The 24,982-nt window shown below is 39.5% G+C and overlaps 2 protein-coding genes across 3 annotated transcripts in view; one reads left to right on the top strand and one right to left on the bottom strand.

Moving 5' to 3' along the window:
- The window catches only part of hspbap1 (hspb associated protein 1), an 11,543-nt gene extending 10,816 nt beyond the window's left edge, over positions 1-727 (bottom strand). For both annotated transcript variants that reach the window (XM_034884769.1, XM_034884770.1), the window contains exon 1: positions 508-727. The gene's annotated coding sequence lies outside the window, so the exon portion shown is untranslated. The remainder of the gene's footprint in view (positions 1-507) is intronic.
- Positions 728-801: 74 nt separating this feature from the next.
- Positions 802-24,982, top strand: part of slc49a4 (solute carrier family 49 member 4) — a 43,293-nt gene continuing 19,112 nt past the window's right edge. The window contains exons 1-5 of the mRNA XM_034884771.1: positions 802-1,162; positions 5,073-5,166; positions 14,643-14,908; positions 15,562-15,691; positions 20,278-20,386. Coding sequence (XP_034740662.1) covers positions 868-1,162; positions 5,073-5,166; positions 14,643-14,908; positions 15,562-15,691; positions 20,278-20,386 — 894 coding nt within the window. The 5' untranslated portion in view covers positions 802-867. The remainder of the gene's footprint in view (positions 1,163-5,072; positions 5,167-14,642; positions 14,909-15,561; positions 15,692-20,277; positions 20,387-24,982) is intronic.

The raw sequence follows: 24,982 nt of genomic DNA, 5'->3' as shown, positions 1-24,982 counted from the left end.
TTATCGGGTCTATGTTCTGTATTGGTCCAGTAATGATTTCTTTAATCTATTTTTTTTTTAACTGAATGATATTTCGGCTCTTCATTGTTCAGTCCATTCCATAAGGTCAATCTACTTTACATCCAGACTCTTATGTAGGAAGGGTTGCCCTCTAAAAAGATGTGTGTACCTTACTTTTACATTTATACTTTTGATAGTCAGTTCTGATAATACATTTACTACCTGATCAAACTGGCTCCGAATCCTCACCGTAAAACACGTATGTAACGTATGTAAGTAACGTTAATGCTCAATCCGGATAACGAGCGACTTTACCTAACCCTGTAACCATTGACTACGGAACTTAGCTTATCAGACAACAGATATTACCTTCTCAAAATATCAGACCATCGGCACTGAAGACTGCATTTGTTGATGATGTTGTTGTTAACGGGCGTAGTCTCAAGAAACAGAGTCTTCGACTCCACTATCAAGAAACCAAATATTCCAGGAAAGCAGACAACTCACCTTTCACTACACGTGCAGTTTAGGTTGGGGCGGAAGTAAACAAATCTCACATGACAGTGTACGGGTTCTTTATAGGTCTGCAAAACCTCATTGTGAAGCTACTTCATTTTGGTTCTGTTGCCCATGCCACCGCCCCACTTAAGCCTATGCACTAGACAAGCCAAAATGGCAGACCCACAACCACAGTTTTCACTACGGAAACTATTTCCGTTAGGGCATGCGCAGTAAAGTTAAGTGACAGCAACAGAAGCTATCGGCTGGATTTGTTTTTGGTCGACAGAACCCCGGCGAGACGTCCGTTTCACGTTGTTGTACAGCCCCTAAGCCCGGAATTTGAACAGAACTGACAAACTAGCCACTATGGGTGCCGGTTCGAGCACAGAGGCCGAAAGGGAGCCTCTGCTCGTCCCTTCACATGCGGAGACAAACAGTCCGCCAGTAAACAGCAGAGTGTACGGGAGAAGATGGCTGGTTCTGACCCTGTTTTCCCTGCTAGGATTCATGCAGGGGATGGTGTGGAACTTCTGGGGTCCTATCCAGAACTCGGCCGTTCACGCGTACGGCTTCACCAAGTCTGACATTGCAGTTCTGGTGCTGTGGGGCCCGGTGGGTTTTGTCCCCTGGCTGTTGTTTATGTGGTTAATGGATAAAAAAGGTGAGTTGTTTTCACTTGGTACACTGTGTCCCTTCTACTGAGATGTTAGCTAGTTATATGATTTGATTTGATGGCTCAAAGGTTTGTTGTTGTCACTTGACATCTCGTTCAGTTTTTATCTTCATATATACCACTAGTGGCGATACCCGGTGTAACCTTACACACTATTCTGTTATCTGTCAGATTCTATTTGCATAGAAATTCCAGGTTTTTAATGTTAATCACAGCCGCATATTTGGTTCCTGCCACGTAATTTGAAAAAGCTAAATAACTGTGGCTAAGGCCCATACATTTGAACTTTTAACAGTGGTAAAATTCATTTGCATTGTTCATAAGTACACATTTAAGGCGCTTGAATGACACTTAATGCCAGGGAAACATTGTGCTTTTTACTTCATACATTTCTAATGCCAGCTTTAGATTCTAGTTACTTTACAAATTAAGATTTTTGCATACAAGACATTCAAAGTGCTTATGAAATATAATGTTTTGTTATTGATTAAACTTCCCAAACAGTTTATATAAGTACATCTAAAACACTAAAATGCTAGTAATTTAAACATTTCGTCCATTGACAGATAATTGACATTTTCAGGGTTCCAACTTCCCAAATTTGAGGATTTGCTGCTTTTCATTTGAATTACTTTTTTGTCAATTGAATACATTTTTTATTTGAAGATGTTACTTTGGGCTTTGGGTAATTGCCCACTATTTACAGAGTCCATTGATTAACCAAGACAATATTTATTAAAAAAAAGAATCCATGTTAAAAATATTCATTGTTTGCAGTGTTAGTCTATAAAATAGTTTATTAATGCATGAGTAATAAGAATCTAATTATATAACATATAATAGTTCACAGGGTACATTATATATGTATGTGTATGTTTATATTTATACTGTATATATGAGTAATGGATCTTAATACTTCATCCGCCACTGGCTGTTGAATGAAAATGTTGACTCCATAGTATTCAGATAGCATTGATAGATTGATACCATACATGTTTGGCCAGTAGATTTAAGCGTTTTTCAGTTTTAACCTTTTCTGACTAACTGAAGTAATAATAGAAAGAACCAAGTTTAACAAATAAAATCATTGTTCCCCATCTTAATGGAAGGCACCTGAACTCCCCACAGAGGGATGAATATGAATACTGTATATATGTTTTTTTGATGCTGATACAATTCTCCAATATTTCCCCAACTGTATTGGCCAATAGGTTTATGTAATTTTAAAAACTGCAGGGATATGATAATTTTCATTGTTGATTAATCCGTTAAATCCCAGTTTATTAAGACCAAACAGTAAGATATGCCCATCACAATTTCCTAAAACTGAAAAGATGTTCATTTCAAAAGGTATGAAACAGAGAAAAGTAAAAAGCAGACGGAACAGATGTTTGGTATTTTTGATAAGTTACTCAAACAATAAATTAATTATCAAAAGTTTTTTTTAATATAAATATTTTTCATATTTTGCAAATTCGGCATTTGTATAAACATGATCCTTGAAAATGTTGGCAGTTAATGGATGGATTGATACCAATAAAACTTTTTAAATGCCAGGCTGTGCCCACGTGTTCATGTACAGCAGCAGAGTTGGACACATGTGAGAGTTAAAAGTGCTGATGCAGGATAAGCAACTCATGAAGGGCTTTTTGAACACTTCTCTCTCTCTCTCTCTCTCTCTCTCAAAAGAGTGTAAATTCACAACGGTCTTGATACCACAGGACATTTTGTAAAGTGCCTTTGCCTGCAGAAAAGCTCTTGACTTGAGCTACTGAGTCAGAACACACTTTACCTAACCAGTTCCTCTGTATCACCTGACTGACGCACAGTAGTTCATGCCTGAGCTAGACTGTCAGATGACAAAAACACTTACAACGCAGTAGCAACATCACAGTCAATAGGCTGCTGATGAATTAAAGACCACAGGACAAATATTGCCAAGAAATTGCACAAGACATCTTATGATTTTGATTCTTCAGCAATTAGAGGTTGCTAGGTGTTTTGTTTGCCTAATTTAAACAAAGGTTGTCAGAATACATCTACTGCTCTTAGTGAGTGGCAGAAACTTCTTACAGACAAGACTATAAAGTAAAGTAAAGCTCCACTTTATACCCAGTTTGCAGCCTACTCTGCCTCTGGGTCACATTTTGAGCTCATTTAGCACTCATACATTGTGTTAAACCATGGTGTGACCTAGTTTAAAAACCCTTCATGACATCCAGAGGTTACAGCAGGCTTACACTGTTGTCTCTTTATGATACACACTCACTGGCTCCACTCCAACTTGTTAGTGTGGAAAATGCTTGGCTTCCCACTGAGAGTTCGCCCCACCCAAAGGTAGACACTGTTGATGATCATCAACAGCAGTTGCCATCCATGAATGGTTAGAGTCTTAGGATCAAGTCATATGTGAAGCAGTCAGGCAGAGTAAGCCTACATACCAGAGGGTATGCCATGCGTATGCTGATGTTTCAGAACATGCTGGAGAGCGCTCACCTGCCCAATTACTGTAAATAGTGTGTGTACATTAGGGCTGCACAATTTTGATTCATATTTTGTTTTTTCTAATAATCATTTTGTTTATAAACCGACAAATTTAGTGAAGAATGTCCATCACAAGATAGTCTGGGGTGAAGTTGATTAATTGTTTTGTGTGACCACCAATATTCAAAGATATGCAATTTACAATAAAATGAAACGGAATAAAGTAGCAAGTTCTCACCCATGACAAGAGAAAGTTTGATATCATTGCTTGATAAATTACTAAAACACATTAGTGATTACCAAAATGTTTGTCTGCTTCCTGATTAATTGACAATTTATTTCTATTTTGGTTAGGTAATTTTCAACAATTTACGCTTGCATGGTTACAACATGCCACACAAAACTAACTCTTGTGAATAAAGCCAGCTTGTTATGTGACACATTCAAGAGCACCTTCTTGACGGTTTTAGGCCTCTACTGCCCCGGGCATTTCAAAGAGAAATATTCAAGGCATTTAGAAATGTGTCCTCTCTTCTAACTGGCTAACCCTCCATAGGCATCTGAAACTTAAACGAAGCAGCATTATGTTTAAAGGCTGTGCTTATAGCATTATTCATTCCACTGAAGCATCTTTTCTAAATTAAGCTGACCATGATATAAAGCTATTGTCTGATTCCGCTCCAACTAAAGCTATTTTAAAACAAAAGGGACAGCTGATAGAAAATGAATTTTCTGGTGAGGGAATTAATTACAAGTCTCTGACGGTACTTGTTGATACTAGTGATGTGTGTAAAAGTTTGATGCGTCAGAACACAAAGAGACAAAGGACGGACTGCATGCCCATGTCAATATCAGAAAAAATACAGCCTCACAAACTCCTAACATGCACCGTGAGGCCGTATTGGCATGTTGTGACCTGTATTTCCCTTCAGGGATCAATAAAGTACTATTACCCTGTGTTAACTGGTGTTAGTCAGAGCTTTGGCTAAAAAAACAACTCTCATGGAAATAGAAGAACATGAAGTAGGGAGAGTTTCCTTAAATGGGTGTCATGTGGGTGAAACTAAGACTGGAAACTAAGTTGATAGAGAAATGCTTCTTGTCTGTACTACTGCTTTTACAGTGGCCATATTAAACAAGAAACCTCCGGAATTTTTTTTTTTTTTTTTTTTTAGCACATTAGTGTTATACGATAGCCTAGAAATCAAGACGCATCCTAGCGGCAGCAAATGTAATTTGCAGCTAGGGTCAGTCTAGGAACTCTCCTTTAGTTATTATTAGTAAAACAATTACTTTTGATCACATTTTTTTTCTTACTACATGAGTTGGTGACTGCTCATCCTCTTTTCTTCTTTTCTTAACTTTCATAATTTTACTCTTTTCTCTTTCCATCACCGTATCGTGTGTCTTCCAGGTTTGCGGGCGTCCCTCCTCCTCTCTGCATTCTTCATGCTGTTAGGAGCAGCTTTAAGGAGCATCCCTCTCACAGACCAGTATTTTAGAAGATGGTAAGACTCCTCTGTCAACATTAAAGTGCTCATGTTATGCTTTTTGGCTTTTTCATTGTCCTTTATCGTGTTATATATATTGTTGTGCATGTAATAGGTTTACAAAATAAATAAAAGCCCAATATTCACCCTAAAGGTACTTACTTTCTCCAAAAGAAAATGCTGTTCACAAACCGCTCCAAACAGCTCTATTCTAGTCCAGCCTTTACTTCCGTGACAAACGTGCGTCACTTTGTAACACACGTTGTCATGCTCGCCTAGCTGTTGGCGTGGTACACCCGCAAACTCTGCTTCTGACTGGCTAGTAGTCCTTACCTAGGTACTGTGCATGTGCCACTCCCAACAAAGATGTAACTCAACAAAGAGTGAGATGCCTCACTCTGTAGCTAAAACAGAGAGAACAGGGTGAAAAGAGGAGCTGCACCAATATGTAGTAAACCACAAATGAGGTGTTTTTTGAAAATGAAATCATGTAAAAGTCTTCTGTTCCTCTAAACCTCTAAATACAATTATGAACCTGTGAATGATTATACTATGATGAAGGTACCAGATGGGTCAAGGAGGCACCTGTGATTAATGTTGTTAAGGTTTTGGAAAGGAGGCAGAGAGTGACCAATGCTCCCAATAATTTCCATAATTTGATTCATTAGACAAACTTTTCGAAACCGAGTGCCAGGACCAGCTATGTACATCAGTTTATTGACAAACGAGCTGCTTGCCAAAGTTAAGACCTCTCCTTGTCAAATGAGTTCCTCATAATTTGTAATGTAGCAGATATGATAAGTAGATTGCCGGGGGCGGCTGTGGCTCAGTGGTAGAGTCGCCTGCCAATCGGAAGGTTTGTGGTTCGATCCCCGCCCCTGCAGTCATTGTCGAAGTGTCCTTGGGCAAGACACTGAACCCCAAGTTGCCCCCGGTGCTGCGCATCGGAGTGTGAATGTGTGTGAATGTTTATCTGATGAGCAGGTGGCACCTTGTATGGCAGCCCTGGCCACAGTGTATGAATGTGTGTGAATGGTGAATGTTCCCTGTAGATGTAAAAGCGCTTTGAGCAGTTGTTAAGACTGGAAAAGCGCTATATAAATACAGCACATTTACATTTAGATTGGCGGATTAGTCAATTCACAGAAAATAAATCAGACACTGTATTTTATAATTGATTAATTGTTTCAGTCATATTTCAAACTGGATTTCGTTCTTAAAGTGATTAATTGTTTTAGTCATATTTCAAACTGGTTTTCATTCCTAAAGTGGAATATGATAACCAGAATATCTATGGGTGTGGACTGGATCAAACATGTCATTTGAATATGTCCCTTTGGGTTCTGGGAAATTATAAACAAGACATTTTACAGACAAAGGATTTGTTGATTAATTCAGAAAATAGACAAAATAATCAATATTGAAAAAAGTTGTTTACATGCTCATTATGACAATGCGCTAACAGGTAAACCATTAGCCGTGTTTAGCATGTTAGCATGCTAATGTTAGCTAATTGGCACTAAACAAAGTGCAATTGTGCATGATGGGAAATAGTTTTAAAGGTATTTGGTAATACATTTTAAAAAACAATTAAAGGTGCAAAATGTAATACTGACAGCTAGTGTTTAAAATAGTTACTACAGTACAAATTCAATCATCAAATTCAGTCATCCCCAAACTCAAAGTTCACAGAGGTGGCCAGGCATAAACCACAACATCCACAACATTGGTACTAGACGGTTGTCTCACATAGCCAGACAGTACTTCACAACAGAGCAGCTTATGTAAGGTGCTGGCTATATTTACAGTCATAAAAACCCATGATCACGCGGAGCTCTGTACCAAACTGACAGACAAATTTTGTTTTGGCTTAGAATTACAGAACCGCTAAAAAGCAACAACCTCGCTGTCCTCTACACCCGACGACAGACACACTTCCTTGGCTTAGAATTACAGTATGAGGGGCAACCTCTAGCTCACCCAGTAAGAGTGTGCACCCCATGTAGGCTGAGTCCTCTGCAGTGGCCCGGGTTTGAGTCTGACCTGTTCCAATAAAGGGAAAAGCACCAAAAAATAAGAAATAAGAATCATTTAAAAAAAAAAAGAACTACAGTTGGAACCACTAAAAATAACACAATCTTGCCGTCCTCTCAACCCTGACTGAACACACTGTATTGACTTAGAATTACGGAAACAATCGCAAAACACACTGCAAACTCACTGTCCTCTCTTCCTGATTTACAGCCTCTATTGACTAAAATAACACTGTAGTTGGTTACATGTTGTAAACAGCAGTGGCTCGCTTGCCTGCTCCTCTGGTAACGTTAGCAGTTAGCAATGTTAGCATGGCGGCATTAATCAGGACCAGTCAGGCTCACTTAACTGGCTGTGTCTCAATTGTTTTTGCAAGTAACCAACTCAGGCCCTATAGCTATATAATTCAACGTGACTACACAAATGCTGAAATGCCATAAAATGCCCGTCCTTTGTAACTGTGACAAATTAACCTAAAGCTACTGCTTAGCTGTTCAGGAGGAAATTGGCCAACTCGGCTTCCTTTTGGGCTCTAAACTGAATCTATCTTTCAAATACATCTCCAGTATTTACCCAGGGTTTTTTACACCTCTGGTCACGCAACTGTTAGAAACTGTTACGTTTTTACAGTTATAACTGGCAACCCGGCCTGGCTGTTAAACTGGTCAGTTGATAACAACAAAAAGTCCAAAACACAAACAGAAATTTTGTAATGGAATGGAATGGAAATTTCAAAAGGAGAAAATACTGGCATTAGCATTGTTGCCAGAAAAGATAGGACTTCAAATTAGCATATTTCCTTTATATGTAATGACTCATTGGGGTTATTTGGGGATTTATAACAGTAAATATATTACATATTGGACCTTTTTAAGAGATCAAAGTAAATAAATAATAAAAGTGTGTCATAAAAAAGGAGATGTTTTCTAAATAAAGATATTTATAATATACACTTCAACCAAGAAGAAAAAAAAGAAGAAAATCTGTCATGATGGCGATAAATCTACCAAATTGTATGGCAATCCGTCTAACAGTTGTGTAGACATTTTAGTCTGGACCAAAGTGGTGGACAAACAGACCAACATTGCCACCCATAGCTGCTAGCATGCCTAAAAGAATAATCAGCAGATGCTATATTTAGCTTATTTATTCTAGCCAATGTCCAGTTTATATTTCTTCGAAATAAAGACCTGTAACTGGTTATAGGGACAGACCAAAAGCATTTGGCTGCCAGAGAACAGGATTCGGAGAGACCGCTCAATACTGGGGGGATCCTTTGCTTCTTTTTTCTGTGTGTCTTTGCCGTTGGCTTCCTCCCATATCAGACAGCCCTTTGACAGGCCCTATGTGGAAGGCATAAAAGAATCCTATTATTCTTAGTGTTTCATTCCAACTTTACTCATGAGCTCAGAAGGTCATTTCAATTATAATGTGCCTTTTTAAAAAAAAAATGTAATTGCATTGAACATTTCTGTGTGGTAATCTGCCTAATGATTACTTTTGGGCTCCACAATGAGGCAGTACATCATAAAAATATCAATACATAGAGGAAATTATATTTCCACAGAATGAATCGCATATCACTTTCACTCCATGGATTGGAGGAATTTGTGTGGCTTTTAAGAGCAGATAAATCAATTTTGTTTCTCAATTTCTTTCTCTCTGTGTCTCTCCGTGTTTTAGATATTATATAATATGGCATAAGTGTTGTCTGCATTACAGTAAAGTTATGTCATTTTCTGAACTTACCGGAGTGTTCTAGCTGTTATATTATTTGCCTTTACCCTTTTAGTCAGTATGTCCACATTATTGATGATTATTCCTCAAAAATCTCATTGTGTAAAAATTTTTAATTTTTAAATTTTTATTGAAGGAATTGCACAATACAGATTACATCAAACAGTACATTTTCATTCAAGATTATCCTCACCCACCCTTCCCATACTCCTCTTGGCAGCTAGTGTGTTCACACAACCCAAAAAAGAAAATGATAAAAAAATAATTAAATTAAAATGCTATTAATGTACATTCTCATAGCTATGCAACAAAATTACCTTTTTCCTCTCCTTTCCTTCCCTTAAAAAAAAGTAAACATACATAGAAAAAATAAAAAAAGGAAACAGAGAGAAGAAGAAGTAGAAAATAAAATAAAAAGGTGTCTTATACTTCAGGCAGTACTTTAGCATTCCCAAAATATGTCAGAAAGGGTTGCGTGTAAATATTTTGTGAAAGCACCAATAGTCAACTCTAAAATATCGTTGCAGTATCAATATTGAGGTATGTAGGTTATAAATATTGAGATGTTTGATTTTCTCCATATTGTCCAGCCCTATCTAAAAACCTTAGCTTAAATCAAGCTTATCCTCTGGAATTCGTCATTGGTTTTATTACAGTGGCTATGTCCTCAATCTTCAGGACGTTGTATTTACCTGGCTGCATAGTAAACCACACTCACCTTTTTTATTTCATGGTGTTCTAGTAATTATAGAGGGATCTAGCTGAAGTTGTATTCTTATCTGTAAATCAAAACCCAAATCCAGCTATATTCTTCAAACCTTTTGTTTTATTGTTTTATCTATCGTGACCCCTTAAAAGAGAACTTCAGCGATTTTTGTACTGCAATTCCAAAAAGTACAAACCGTTTTAGTCTGTAGTACTGGATCATACATCCCATAACCAACTCAAAAGTGTTGTCTTTAAATTTCCCCTGCCTGATGAATGACAGTTTTTAAATTTGACCTCTAACTCAAATCCAGATGACACCATGAGTGTTTATTTTACCACTCCTGAGCAACAGACAACATTACACAACTGCTTCCGCAAGCAAATGCGCAATATGTAAAATTGGTGGAGTTCCCCCTCTTAGGATCTGTAGATCTGTGATGGCAGTCAGTGCAACCATGATTGTTGCTTTGTTTTAGGCCCATATACTTCAGGTTCACAACCACCGGTAACTCTTGAATTAAGGGGTCTTCACAAACCACCTGAAAATGTAACTTTGGGCTCAACCTTTGTTCTGACCCTTGTACAACAACATTCCTTATGAAACTTAACTTGACGTTTGTGAGGATTTTACTGTAATAGAGAAATATAGTCAAGTAGAAACAGGGCTGCAAAGTCACTAGAAACCTTTTCCTCAACTTGTTTGGATATCCACGAGACAAGATTGATTAGTGGTTAAATGTACACTTCAGCATCAGTGAAGTGCAGTCAGTGCAGTATAAAAACCAGTATCTCCAACATGCGTTAAGTCTCACACCTCCCAAATTCAGCCATACAACAGGTCCAGAATATATCAGTTCTTATAGTGGTTGCTAGTGCACAAAATTGAAGGTAGACTTGATGCGTCTGTTTTCCCATTTAGATGATGACCACCTTTCACAACCGTGACCTCAGCTCTTTAGATGCAGTATTCAGAGTGGAAACATGTAAGCTGTGATAACAGGCTTTACACAGCTATTGTTACTTTGCCTAATTTGCATTTTAAATGTAATAGGTCATAACTCTTGAAGCCGTGTTTGAATGGGTGACATGGTGGATTATCTCAGTAAAGTACAGGCTGATATAACCATGTAGCTCCCTAGATCACCAGTAGATGTCACTTTTTGCTTTGCAGTAGTGGAGATGATGCATTATCAGGCTGGGAAAGCTTTGATTAGTGACCTGCGTCTGCTGCTCTGTGTGCCGGCTCTGGATACAGGATATATTTGTCATATCAGACATACTGGTTTTGATTATGGTTCAGATGACCCGAGAGACAGGGAGTGGGCCTAGCAACACAGTTAAGTCTAGCTGGCTCCAGAACTTTGAATGGGTTCAAGGGCATTGCAAGAGCGCTCAAACACAGCATTTGAGTTTCCTGCAGCCAGCCCCCCGCAGATCTGCGTTTGTTTCACATGTTGTTTCATGTTTAATAGCCGATTACTACAATTTATTTTCATGACATCATCTTGAGGAAGTGAACCACCTCTTTTGTTCTGAGTTTTTAAGATCTCTTTTAGGAAATCAGAGGAAGTTGTGGAAGTTCCTCTTTTGTATAACCAGGATCTTCTTTGTAGCTGTCACGTTTGAAAAATATCTGAGTCTTTGTTGTGTGATACTGAGATAAGAAGAGAAAAGCCACTGCTGCATCAGTGGTCACTGATTAGACCTTGCAGTGATAAGGTGTACTCTTAAATCAAAGACATGGCATTCACTTGTTTTCTGGCCCTTTCCTGCACATCTCTCTCTCTCTCTCTCTCTCTCTCTCTCTCTCTCTCTCTCTCTCTCTCTCTCTCTCTCTCTCTCTCTCTCTCTCTCTCTCTCTCTCTCTCTCTCTCTCTCTCTCTCTCTCTCTCTCTCTCTCTCTCTCTCTCTCTCTCCCGCATTTAAATATAGACCAGCTGTGTGATTAGTAAGTGTCTATCGTTAAGATCTCAGATTCACTCAGAGGCTGTCGGATTGGCCGTGAGTACACACTGTGGGTCCCACAGCAGGCTGTCACATTACTGTGACGATTGCTGTGGTGTCATTTTCAAGACAGAATTGGCCTGGCCTTTTTGTGATGGCAGAATTGGGTTTGTCAGCCCTGGAGGACCGGAAGCAGTGGCAGCATTTCACCACGGTGCTGGCTTCTTTGTCTGATCCTCGATCAGATTCCGTCTGACAGGGTTCATCAATACTGATTAACTTCATCATCCAGTTGAAAAAACTGATCCCTTTCCTTTTTTTCCTTCTCCTGCCACACATGCGGCCGCCCCGTGTGACTGCTCATCCTCATGCTACTCACCATCTGTCCTCATCACCTGTCACATTAAAGGCAATTTACGTAGTCCCATCCATCCTGGGAGCAAAAGACAGTTAGACTGGGGACTGAACTTTAAAACTTTAAAGTACTGACCAAACTTTGTGATCCAAAGTTATAAAGCTGTAAAGTTCTGAAAGCTGTGGTCGAATTGGTCAGATTATGTTATTGTTAATCACATTTTAATTACATCACTGGTGGACTTTAAAAGATTGGCTTGTATTTGTATTGATGAATCTAAAGAAGTATGCTTAAAAAAAAAAATTGAGACAAAAGTATTCTTCGGGTCTCTGTACTAAATATAAGGTTGCACTAGGTCACAGACATGCAGCTTAAAATTTCGCAGTGTATCTTTGTTGCTTTGATAATCAGACCAGCTGGATTTGGAATAATCATGGTGTCTAATGAAGAAGATACAGTAGAGCAGGTGTATCAGTCTGGTACATGGAAAAGTCCCAGGCCTAAATGAGACTGTAATTACAGGATGTGCTCCAAGACCTGCCAGTTGGGCTTGGTTTCCATTTTTAATTTGGCACACAAAATGGAACATGCCAACTTGAATCAAATGTTCTCTGCGGCAGGTACACAAAATACCATGTGTCATCAAGAATATAGAGTACACATACGTATTTCCCATGATTGTGTTTAGAATCACGTCTGCAGGTAGATGAATAACCAGATTATTCTGTATTCCATGAAAATGTCATATCCCAAATATAATCAATGCTACTTTGTAACCATACTCAGACATACTTAGATGTAATCATGGAAATGCACTAATCTGTAATAGAACACCATTAAAAACTCTTGTTTGGTTGAGCAATGAAGATGGAGACACATAGTAAGTAAGTAAGTAAGTAAGCTTTATTTATATAGCACCTTTCACAGACAAGAAGGGTCACAAAGTGCTTTACAGTAAAAAAAAAAAAAAAAAAAAAAAAAAAAAAAAAAAAAAAAAACCATATAAAGAAATCTACAAAAAAAAAGAGAAAGGAGTGGGATGACTAAAAAGTAAAAGCCACAGAATATTTAGAAGGAGTTGATGTGTAGGCTGAGATGTGGGAAGGAGATCTAGGGTGAACAAAATATTCTCCAATCAATCTGTCACTGACCACTACACTTTGTATTTTGCCCTTTTTATTCTGTGCACCCTAGAAGCAACACCAACGTTAAAGAGAGCAAGAGGACGGAGAAATGTAAGCACATGGTAAAGACAAACAAACTGGTATATACCTGCTGGAAGTCAGAAGATCTTGCTTTTTTAAGCATAGGGATTGGTATTGAACCTTATTACTAAAGATGGCATCGGTTTTCTGTCCAAAACTGTAATATGGTTTACCTATTCTTTGATCGCATAAGTTCTTGAAATTTCATCAAAGATTGCCAGCATTAGACTGTTTATATTTAAGCGAAGTTCATGTATGGTTAATAATGTCAAGACATTTCACTTTTTAATTTTCATTTAGACAGTTTTGAAGGGGGTTGAGGGGTTTAAAAGGGGTCTGATGGCACCAGGAGACATCTCCGAGTACATCTGTCTCCCCCAATTCAGTCACAGGGTGCACATGTGAGACAGTGACTCTCAGCGTCAGGTTCTTAATTCCCCAGAGAGGATTACACCTTATTTCCATTCCCTCACCTATCAATATTTCATCAGAAATGTCTAACAAGTTATTTTGACTTAATAAATGCACTGGAATGAGGCTCATCGCTGCAGCCATGTTTGATTGTCGTTGTTGTTTAACAGTGTGATGTTTAATAAAGTGTATTGAAATGGGACCCACACAAAAGAAGAGTTTACACTAATACAGTTTTCAAAGTGAAAAAAGAGTCTTAGACAATAAAAAAAGAGAGCGAAATGTAAAATATGCCACAAAGTTATGATTAGGTTGTTTTATGAACTTTTAAAGGCATCTGTGGTTCTGGTGGTAGACCAATCTTACCAATCGGAAGGTTGGGGGTGAGATTCCTGGCCCTGCAGTCAAATGTCAAAGTGTTTTTGGGCGAGACGCTAAACCCTGAATTGTTGCTGATGCGGTGCCATCGGTGTGTGAATGTTAATCTGATGAACAGGTGGCACCTTCTATGGCAGCCTCGGCCACAGTATGGGAATGTGTTCCTGTACTATGTAAAAGCGATTTGAGTAGTTTTTAAGACTATTAAAGCGCAATTTAAATACAATACATTTACGAAATTTGCTTTTTGTGCAATGTCCCTGAAACAGCTGGCAGCTGAAATCTCTCACATGGTCAGTGACAGTGTAAAGTTAAATATAAAAGATCACATTTTCATTAATTCACTATAGCCTTTCCATGTAATTGCGGGGAGCACACAATTTAGACTCAGCTTTTAACACACAAAACCTGGATTTGTCACATCTGGCTAGCCAGATAACCTTCCACAACTTTAGTGCCTGGTCTCACTATTAGCATATACTAACCTTATTGTTTTTTTCATTAGTAAGTTGCTATACTGTGGTAAAATAATTTCTTTAAAAGATTGTGAACATCACGCTCATCACAAGATTGTGACTGTTGATATTTGTTGTTCAGAACAAAGTAGAGTACAGATGTCTAACACACCCCTTTAACACAGTGTCACGCGTGATTTTGTTTTTCTTTGTGTGATGTAATTCATGAAGAATTGAAGCTATTTTCTCCTGCTGTTTCTGTCATAGGATGATACACGTAGGTCAGTTTCTGAACGGTTTAGCCGGCCCAACCATAATGAGCGCCGGCCCCTTCCTCTCCACCACATGGTTCGCCCCTGACCAAAGAGCCACTGCAACTGCAGTGGCCTCACTCTTCTCCTACCTGGGAAGTGCTGCTTCGTTTGTAATAGGACCTTTGGTTGTGCCAGCCCCCAACGACACCCAGGCAGCGATGGTAGCAGCAGTGTCCGACAGCTCCATCCGGGACAGAATCCAGCTGGTTATGTATGCAGGTACTAACAGCAAGCGGAAAAAAACCTCTGAGGGCGTGGAGGATCAATAGCACATCATTTTGACATCATGTCAGCCCCGTCAAGGGACACAAATACAATCAGGCGAGGGGACCCGAGAATTTTACAGAAACACCAAAAAAAAAAAAAAAACAATTATAATGTTCAGAACCGCCCCTCTAAAAAATAGATTGCTTAGACTGTTATGCTTAACTGATTCAGAAAATTAAAAGGATGCTGAAAAGAGAAACAAGCATGCTGTAACAGATTGATGCTGCAGCTTTTGTTTAACCTTAGGTAGTATTGTCATTAATTTTAAAGGACAAAACAGGCACCTTTTGGGAACCAAAAGTTTTGGAGGTCAAAATCCAAACAACAAATCAATGTGAGTGGGAATGCAACTCTGTCAAGGAGAAATGGGCAGGTGCGGCTCGATCCATATTTGATGTCAAGAAAGAGCAATAGAGCTAAAATAATCAAACCGTATAAATAAAAGATTCTATGGCTAGTTGGTCATCATGTTCATTGCAGGTATGGTTTCAGAGAACTTTTATAGATGTCACAGTGACCTTTTTTTTAAAATGACAAAATAATCTGACTTCCTCATCTATGAAATAACTTGTATTTCTTTTATCTGTGTTGCTGTGCTCGAGCAGAATTGGCTGCAATCGCTGTGCTTTTTGCGGCTGTCCTGCTGTATTTCCCGTCACGCCCACCGATGCCTCCCAGTGTGGCTGCTGCAAGCCAGAGACTCAGTTACAGGAACAGCATCTGCAGACTTCTTAGGTAAAACACACACACACACACACATACACACACACACCACACCACACCACACCACACCACACCACACCACACCACACCCCTTGTGTGGTTATTGAGTATGCCTAACTTGATGAGTCCTTGATTCAACTTGGGTTAAGATGTGTAAAGCAAGTGAAAGTTGCATTTGAAATTAGTTTCAGGTGCTGTTATGTTTTTTGACTTCATAAGAAAGCGGTCAAGAGCATATTTCTGCAGCATCTTCAATGCTCACAAACTGCTGTGTCTACAAATCTATTAGGTCTAGTTTGGTTTCTTATTTGCTGATGTGTTGTGCGTTTCTTGGAATGTTAAAGTGACAGAATCTTGCACTGGAGAAGGATTTGGAATCTTAATGAAGGGGTCTGCCACTTACCATCTGCTTGGGTTGGTATCAAAGCAACCTCAGCCTTCCCTCTAGATTAATTACTAAGATATATAAAAAACGGGTTGCTTTTTAAAACTACATCATCCCCTGCAGCTCTCTCTCATAAGGTTCAGTGGTCAATGTGTTCCATAGACACCACTGATGGTTAGAGAGAGAGTTGGTCTATTATGACAAGGTCCTGAATCTCAATAGTTGAATGCACTTATTGATGTTTCATCACCTTTTTTGTTTTTTTCCTCCTAGGGAAAGACATAAGGGACGAGCTAAGATGATTCAATCACACTTCACTATAACACTGCAACACCCCCATCACCACACACTGCCTCACTTTCCACCAAGGCAATATTTGTCCTCCAAGCCATGAGGAAACAGCATATTGCCTGAGGAGCGAGTGATGTGCCTTTTGCCTAGCTTGTGGAGGAATGATGCCTGTGGCAGTGGCCAGGGAGTTAAGGGGTTGGAGAAGGGAGAGGAAAAGCTGGGCAATGGTAGCCGGGGAGATGGCCTTGCTTTGTTAGCTATACTCGGTCCATGCTGTACAAAATAGCTTCACTACTGTGCCAAGCTGACCAGCACATGGAGTCTCTATTCCCTGTGAGAGCTCCCTCAGTTAGGTGACAGGGAGCAATCTAATCTACAGGCGCACGCACGCACACACACACACACACACACACACACACACACACACACACACACACACACATCCCACACACACACACTGGCCAACTTAACTAGGCCATCCAGTTTCTGTTCCACTTGTGATAGGCAGCTTTCCAGTGACCTGTTTGGCCAATGATGTATCTCGGCCCAGCAGCATCAAGCCTAAGAATTCTCCTGCTGGGGCTGGACATGGAACAAAAAAAAGTTACTTTTGAGTCTTTGTCTTCTTGTGTACTCATACAGATGGTAGACAAAATAATGTAAACACTTTAGGAAAAAGGAACGTAACCCTAAAGAGCCACAAATTAACATTTTTATAATAAAATGCCCTCATAAATCAACTGTATGATTCAGTGCATAACATTATAGTAACTGGTTAGCCAGTGAGAAAAGGTGTTATACCTAAACTGTTTAAAAAGGCCAGTATTGGCCCTGATACCAAACTGGCAGATTGGATTGGTTTGTATGTAAAAGCTGATGAAATGCAAACTTGCATGTAGTAACACACTATTCTGTAAGTTTGCCTAATACATATCCATAGATGAAACTGTTCATCTATTTAGCCTGTCAGGGTCTGAGCATTGGTTAATGATTTTCAGCTTGATGAGTGCTTCCAGCTGTTCACATCTGCTTCCACAGCAGCAGTCTAATTGGAAGCCTTGACTGTCGCTGCACAAGGTGTAAAGTTATCATTGTATTCTGAACACAGTGTGAGGGAATACTAACAGCCAAAAGCCTGAGTATTGATGATCCCTCCCACCCCAGTTTAAAGTGAGCCATACTCACTTTGGCTTTGGAAGTTGTCACCTTGATGCATTGATCTCTAGCCGGGTGTGCCAAGGACAAATGGCACTTAGCTGATGATGCCGCCAGCTTTCAGACTTCTTCGGAAATATTTCATCACCAGCAGAAAAGGAAAAGAAAAAGTCCCCTTTCTTACAGAGTAGCTAGTGTCTGCTTGCTCACATTTAGTTATTTAAATAAGTTCCCAGACGAGGAAAAAGGTGCATGGATATTGATTTTATGCTGTAATGGCAAGGGCAAGGTTAATGAAAAGGGTGCTGGGAGGAAAGCACAGAGAGTGCACAATCACATGGCTTTTTATGACTGTCCCTCCATACTCTCCTCAAGGCCAAGTAGCTTCATACTGCTTAGGACAAGACAGGCCTGCAGCAGGTTTGTTTTTCTGTGGTAAAAAAAGCATTCTGTGAATAAAAGAGATTAATTGTCTGAAGGGGCCCAATGTCAGGAAAGGGAAAAGGGTGTACAGCAACAGAGATTTTGCTGCACAGGATATGTGTCTTGGGACAAGTTCCCCCCTTAGTTTGCAAGTGAAAGCGTGTGTGTGAACGATATCTGTTTGTGTGCTGAGCGTTTGAAGCCATAGTAGGGTTGCAGGAGGCCCAAGGTGTTCTCCAGATGTCCCCTCATGATACCGCTCAGGATGCTGCATGCATTATAATGAACGTGACAGAGGAAGAATAAATGCTGGAGTTCAACAGTGTCCATTAGAAGAAAAGAGGGAAAATAAAACAATCTATGAATCTGATGCCTGCTCTGCCAGCCTTGCCTTATTTGTCAGACGCTGATTCACTGATTCTAATCATATTGTTGGGGTTGAGGAGGTGACAATGATTTAAATCAGCATGCCACTTCATTGAGTCAAAGGTGATTAATGTGGGTATTCCAAGTAATTGGAATTGGGTTGCATGTAATTGGTGGGGTGCCATTAGACTGCATATCTATACATAACTAAGCATATGGAGGTATCTGCCTTTTTTCCCCTGTTGATTACAGTACACTGTGAGCTGGTGAGATATTAGCAGACAACTCGTAGCAAACCCTGCAGCAAAATGTTTGTAGTCTAAAGCCAGTCATCCCAGCTAGCAGAGGGTGCTTGTCGCTTGTCTGTACAGTTAAATTTCAGTTGATAACTTGATAAGCAGCTGTCGGTTCACAATACAACCTAACTAGAGTTGAAGAGATAAGCTGCTTTATCAACTGATCAGTGGACAGAAAAGAAGTGTGCAGCAGTTTTATAATCAATAGTTTATCATGCCAAACATTCTCTTGCTTCAAAGCTTTAGTGCAAAACCTTTTTGATATTAATGAACGTCTGTTACATTCAAGCCATTGCCAAATGAGTTTATACAAAGCTAATTAAAAATATCAGCTTCACAAAACTCTCTCAGGATTTTCAGAAGATTGTATCGTCCGCCGACTTTCCCGCTCAGAAAATTCGAGAAGATAATTACCTCTTCTGAAGAGTCCATCATGTTTTAGTTTTTTTTAATCCTCCTTGTCCTCCTTGCATACTAGCTACTGCGTGGAGGAGTGGTGGTGGGGTGTGCGCAATCACGGAAGGCTTGTATCATGTGGACGTGTCGACAGTGGTGGTGTCATTTTTTTGAATTCCTCATTGGGGAGAGAGAAACTATGCACTATAACTTTAACTTTGCAAATGTAAACACTTTCCGTCTTAAACTTTGTAATATCTTTGTAAATTAAATATGTATTTTGATTTTACCATTTACTGTAATTTTTGGTACAACAAAACAAGCAATTTCTGCGTGGGGTCTTAGAAGGTTTTTATAGACTAATTGCTGGACCACTCACTCTAGATCAATCTCTAGACAAAAAAATGATTGTTGGAAACAAAAACACTTTTCATCCTCTCCCCCTATTTTCACTGAATAGTCTGAACAGATACAGAACACGAAGATCGTTCCATTAGACTGTGAAACTGGAATATGGCATTTAAACCGAGATCTTAAGATTGATTAAATTCTATACTTTTCAGTCTCATTTATTGATGAATGAAATGACTAAACATCACACACTATTGAGCTACGCGTGACCATGTGGAGCATTTAGATTATTTTTAACAATCAAAAACACCCATAGCTTTGGACTGTAACATTCAGATATCAGTGCATGTTGTCTTCTCTGATACCTCAGAGCTTTGCGTGCGTCCCTGCGTGTATGTGTAAAGTGACAGTATACTGTGGGCTAGTAAGGAGAACCGGAGCTGATGGCAGGCCTCCAAACGCCAGTGAACAAAAGGGAAGGGAGACATTCCATTGTGCTGCTTTCACTGTTTCATCTTAGGCCAGTGCTGTTCGGATGTAGGACATTTTTGTTTTTTAGTTGTAACTATGACATCTTTTATGACTCTGTGGAGGGTACCCTTTGGATTAGAATCCACCGCCAAACATCACCTGTGCAGTCGAGGAGTCTTTATCAAAAAATGATCTTACCAATTTGTTTTCAAAGAACATACATTTGTGTATTTAATAAATAAACCAGAGGGACAACAACCTGCTGTCTTTTCACAAAATGCTACGTCTAGCACATTAGTTAGAATATCAGGACACATTATGCATATAGTTTTGCATAGACAAACCTGGTCAAATAAGTCACCCATATTCCATCTTAAAGAGAATCAGTACACAAACAATTAGCTTTTAATGTTTTTAATAAAGGTTCAGTGTGCAATCCTGATTCTCCGATTTGCCCCCTTTAGTAACCTGCGGTTCCTGATGATTGCATTGGCCTATGCAGTCCCCACAGGAGTGATTGCTGGCTGGGCAGGAGTCCTCGACATGGTACTTACACCAGCCAATGTCAGCCAGGTAAGACTAAGACACACACACACACACGCACGCACGCACACACACACACACACACACCTAGTTTTCATCTTGACCTGTTTAGGTGGATACCCTGCAATGAGAATGAAAGAGATACAGAGACTTGCCTTTCAGTTTACCAGGTTTATTTTCCCATTTTAAAAAACCAACAAAAAAAACCCCTCCATTGTACCAGCATTGGCATTTTGCGAAGCTTTCTACATCTGTAGCCCACTTAGATGAATGATGGGATGAACAGCTGGAAAGGTGTTTCTTCAGTGTTGTTGCATCTTGAAATACTTTTAAGAAACTTGTAATATCTCCTTAGAAAGATGCTTGTCCAGGTAGTGCTTTTTAACGTCAGTGCACAGAAGGCACGCATTGTATTTTAAAGCAGATGTGAAATACTGAAGATGTTGAGGGATAATAAACCCTAAGGCTTTTGTTCTAACAGGAGAAGTGCATTTTGGTGTAGAAAGCCCTCCAGACAGCTGCACTTTACTGCAGTAGTTTATTAACTTGCTCAGAAGGAAGGATGAAAACTCTCTTTGTTTTCTACCTACTGAATCTCCATCAGAGATTCTGTCCATCTTTTGCAAAGAGCCCAATGAGTTGGAAATTACCATTTGCATTCATGCTCGCCATCTTTAGTGTGAGACAGACCAAAGACAAATACATTTTGAGTTGGACTGGGAGTGTGGTGCAGGTTAGATAAAAAGCTCTGTTTAGTTTGCATCTTCCGGGTCTCTACACAGCAGCGGGGAAAATCTTTTCAAGGTTATCATCAGGCACGTGCTGCTTGAGAGAAGATCACACAGAGACAGACGGGTGAGACACTTCACATCCTACATCTGTCTTTATACCTCAGTGAAGAGGTAGTAGAGCGCATACCAAATTGTTCTTAGATTTCATTTTTTGTTGTCAAAAGATTTTTTATCTCTCTTCCATATTTCTTTCATCCATACTCGTTAAGAAGATAAAAAGATCAAGAATGAAAGGGTGTTGAGATGAGTTACAGCATATCCCTAGGGTGCAAAACTTTGAGCCCTTAAAAAAATAAATGGAACGGGCTAGATGTGCATCTGGTGGAGGTGTACTAATGCTGCAGAAGATTTTTGAAAGATGTCATTGTTCTCCAGGCATAGAAATGTTAGTTCTTAAAGTCAAATTGAACAGAAGAAAAGCAAATACTGCATCTTCCTTTTGTTTAATCTCACCTTGAACCCGCAGACCCAACTCCCAGCTTTAACTCCTCCTGGTTTCCTATCTGCTTTAAGCTTTGTTGTTTAAGTCAGATTTAAACACAGCACAGAAAGATGTTAAGGGGGAGAAATGAGCATTTCATACAAACACAAGATGCAATGTGTGTATATATAGTCTGTTTTTGTCTTTTTATCCCTACACTCCGAAGCATTTTCATTTGAACACATATTTTCCGCTTTGCTCTCTCCACATGCTCTTTTAAAAAGTTACTGAGTCTGACTGTTGCTCTGGTGATTTAAAGTGTGCAATAAGAGCCTCGGCCCAAGGTACAATTTACAGCAAAATATGCATTTCATACTTTCTATTAATGTCCTCATGCTTTCATATAAGTTGTTCATGCAGGTGCAAATGGGTCGTTACATGCAGGTGTACTCACAAACATAAGTGTATACTTTGGTACTCCTTTCTTTTGCGGATACCTGCTACATTGTATTGCTGCCATTGTTATTCTGTGTGTGTAGCCTGTGTCAGCCTGTTATGGTACAAAGTGTACCTCCAGTTAGTTCTATCTATGCAGACCAGATCCTGCTCCGAATGGGCAGGATGCAAGTAGGCTCATTTTTCACCTAAGTGCACAACTTACATCCTGTCGCACTGCCTTCATTTCTGCACATCAGGGTCTGATGTAAGGCATCCCACCTACGTGCCAACTTTCAGCCATCGCAGTTTATTTCCACTGTCTGCCTAGTGGGACATTTCTGCCTTTTTTTTGGAGGTCTCCCTTTCCTGTCCATCTCTTCTCTTTCTCATGGCAGCAGGTCTGGTGCTGCATGCTGTCGTACTTATACCGTATCCAATAATGGCATCTCTATTGTAGATGTCAAATGTTGTTTTCAGTTTTCTAAAGTGCATACCGTTTGACAACTTTGCTTAACCTCTGTTTCATATAGTCATTTATCCCCCGGAACTTGTTTCATCTCTAATCTGCACACTGATCTACGACAGCTTCTTTTCTTTCAGCTATTTCTTCAGGGTTCCTTTCCTATAACATAGATTCTTCTGTCATCTGTTTTCAAAGCTAGTCATGCAGTCTGATTGAGATTTAAAGCATGAGCGGCAACTACCAAGATAGGTGTTAAAGCCTAATGCTGGACCCCATTTGAGCTTTTGCTCTCATTCTGGAGAGAAATTTGATTTTGAGTGCAAGGCAAACACATGGGGGGCGACACTAGGTGAGGAAAGACCAGGATGGTATAGTATACAGATTCAAGCACTTTGGGGGGACACTTTTTTACTTCACATTGACATAGCATTTTAAAGGATTGTCCTTGCCTGGAACAGGGTAGAGCCGCAAAGATTAATCGATCAATTGATTATAATCGGTTTGAGTATTTTTTAGATAAAGTCTGAATTCTCTGAGTCCAGTTTCTTGAATGTGAATTTAGTTTCTTTACTCTTCTGTGCCTTAATATCTTTGAGTTGTTGTCAAAAGTAGACATTTGAGGACCTCATCTTGAGCTTTGGGAAACACTGATCCACATTTTTCACAGTTTTCTGACAATTTAGAGCCAAAACGGAAGAGGTATTTGTTTAATCAAGAAAATAATCGATGGGTTAATTGATCATGAAAATAATCATTAGTTGCAGCCCTAGAACAGGCCATCCAAGTTTCCCTCTTGAATCAGAGGTCGGGGACAGTGCTTTGATGGTCAAACCTAAGATTCAGAGCAATGTGAATTTTTATCTTGGCTTTGTAACAGTGTACCAGCTTTTTCTAGCTCAGATACTGGAGGGGGTTTGAAAGAGTTTTTCCTGTTTTCTCCACTCTACATGAGGGAGAGCTGTGTGCATATTCTTGGCAGAAAGTCAATCAGCTGATTATTGGAGTCCAGAGGGTTTGTACCGTTTTGTCAATTCTATTTCGGATTTTCCTATAAAGAATCACTAGATAAAGCAGAGAAGTGAAGAGTGTACAAGTAATGACTTCAGGTTTGCATTTATGCTTTTTGTCAATGATTTAGTTCTTTTGGCATCTAGCGCCCACTGGGTGGCTTCCAGCTGAGTATAAAGTCGTACAGATGAGAAACGGCACCTACAAGTCCAAGGCTATGGTTCTCTGCCAGGTGTATACACCCCTTTGGAGTTGCTGAGAGGGTTGCTGCCAGACATAAAAGAGTTTAGTGGAGCATAGCAGCCATTAGAAGTACTGCCGTGCCTTTTTCTTTTCTTTTTTTACAGAATCACATCTCAGTGGTACTGTCCTTTTTTCAATTTTGTGCTTGAGATTGTGCATTATTCTCAAATTCAGTCAGCCTGTTTGTCCTTTCTGCACGTATACAATTTTGACAGCATACTCTCCTCTGTGTTTGTGATAAGTAGGATGTGGGAGTGGGGATGAGACAAGGACGAGTCATTAAACAACAATGTAATGCTGAAAGATTAAATTGTCAGACACAGGCAACGGTGTAATATTCTTCTGGAGTTTGACTCAGGAAACAGGTGCCTCACAGTGCCCAATTGTTTCCTTAAAAGAGAGTTGCCATTAAGAATTCACAGAAATGCAAGGCTTATCCAATGTGTCCTGCTTCTTTTAGTTTGATTGTTTTGTATTCCCTTATAAAATCACTTGAGAATTACTGGAGCACTATTTAACATTAATCTGAATGCATGGTCTGTCTTCAAATGGAACACTTCCTTGCAATTAAAGGCTGTTTTGTGGATTTTCCGGGATTACCTGAAGGGCGTTGGTGTAGGAATAGCATGTAGAAACAAAGCTAAGGATAAGGTTCTTGATTATTCGTTTAAAATGGTTTATAACAAGATATTGAAAGAAAGAGTTAGTGAAAACAAACATGTTAATGTGTCAAGAGCCTTGAATCCATTCATTTTCTTACCCTTAAACCAGTCATCTCCAGCTTACTGACTTAATCGCAATACAGCAGACAGGGTTCTAAAGCACTAAGAATACTGCAGTTAATTTACTCACCACCCGCACAAAAAAATTGTATTTGCATCTCAGAATTGAAATGGCTTGGCAAGCCATTTGTGTTTAGTTTTCTAAATTGGTGTACAGAGTGATGTGACATTATACGCTTTAGAAACCCTGGTGCTGCACGGCCTACATAGATGATAAGCACAGCAGTCATAGGTGCCATGGGTTTGTGGGTGTTTTAAAATCCTTGTTTGATCCTCGTCGTTTTTGGAGGGGGGTTGGTGTAGTTCCCCTCAACAAGCTGCCTTGCTTGGTCTTACAGAAGACTGGTACCCGCACAGAAAATATTTTGAAATTTTGACATTCATCACTTACTAAGCCAGAAGATATTTTAAGTCCAATAACTTTGATAGTCCACTTTTCTTCATTATGGACTTTCATGACAGGTCGATGCAGACTATGAT

Source organism: Etheostoma cragini, chromosome 11, assembly GCF_013103735.1.
Source record: "Etheostoma cragini isolate CJK2018 chromosome 11, CSU_Ecrag_1.0, whole genome shotgun sequence".
NCBI classification, from domain to species: domain Eukaryota; kingdom Metazoa; phylum Chordata; class Actinopteri; order Perciformes; family Percidae; genus Etheostoma; species Etheostoma cragini.
The sequence above is the reverse complement of the archived record's forward strand: the minus strand, read 5'-3'. Positions and strand labels throughout refer to the sequence as shown.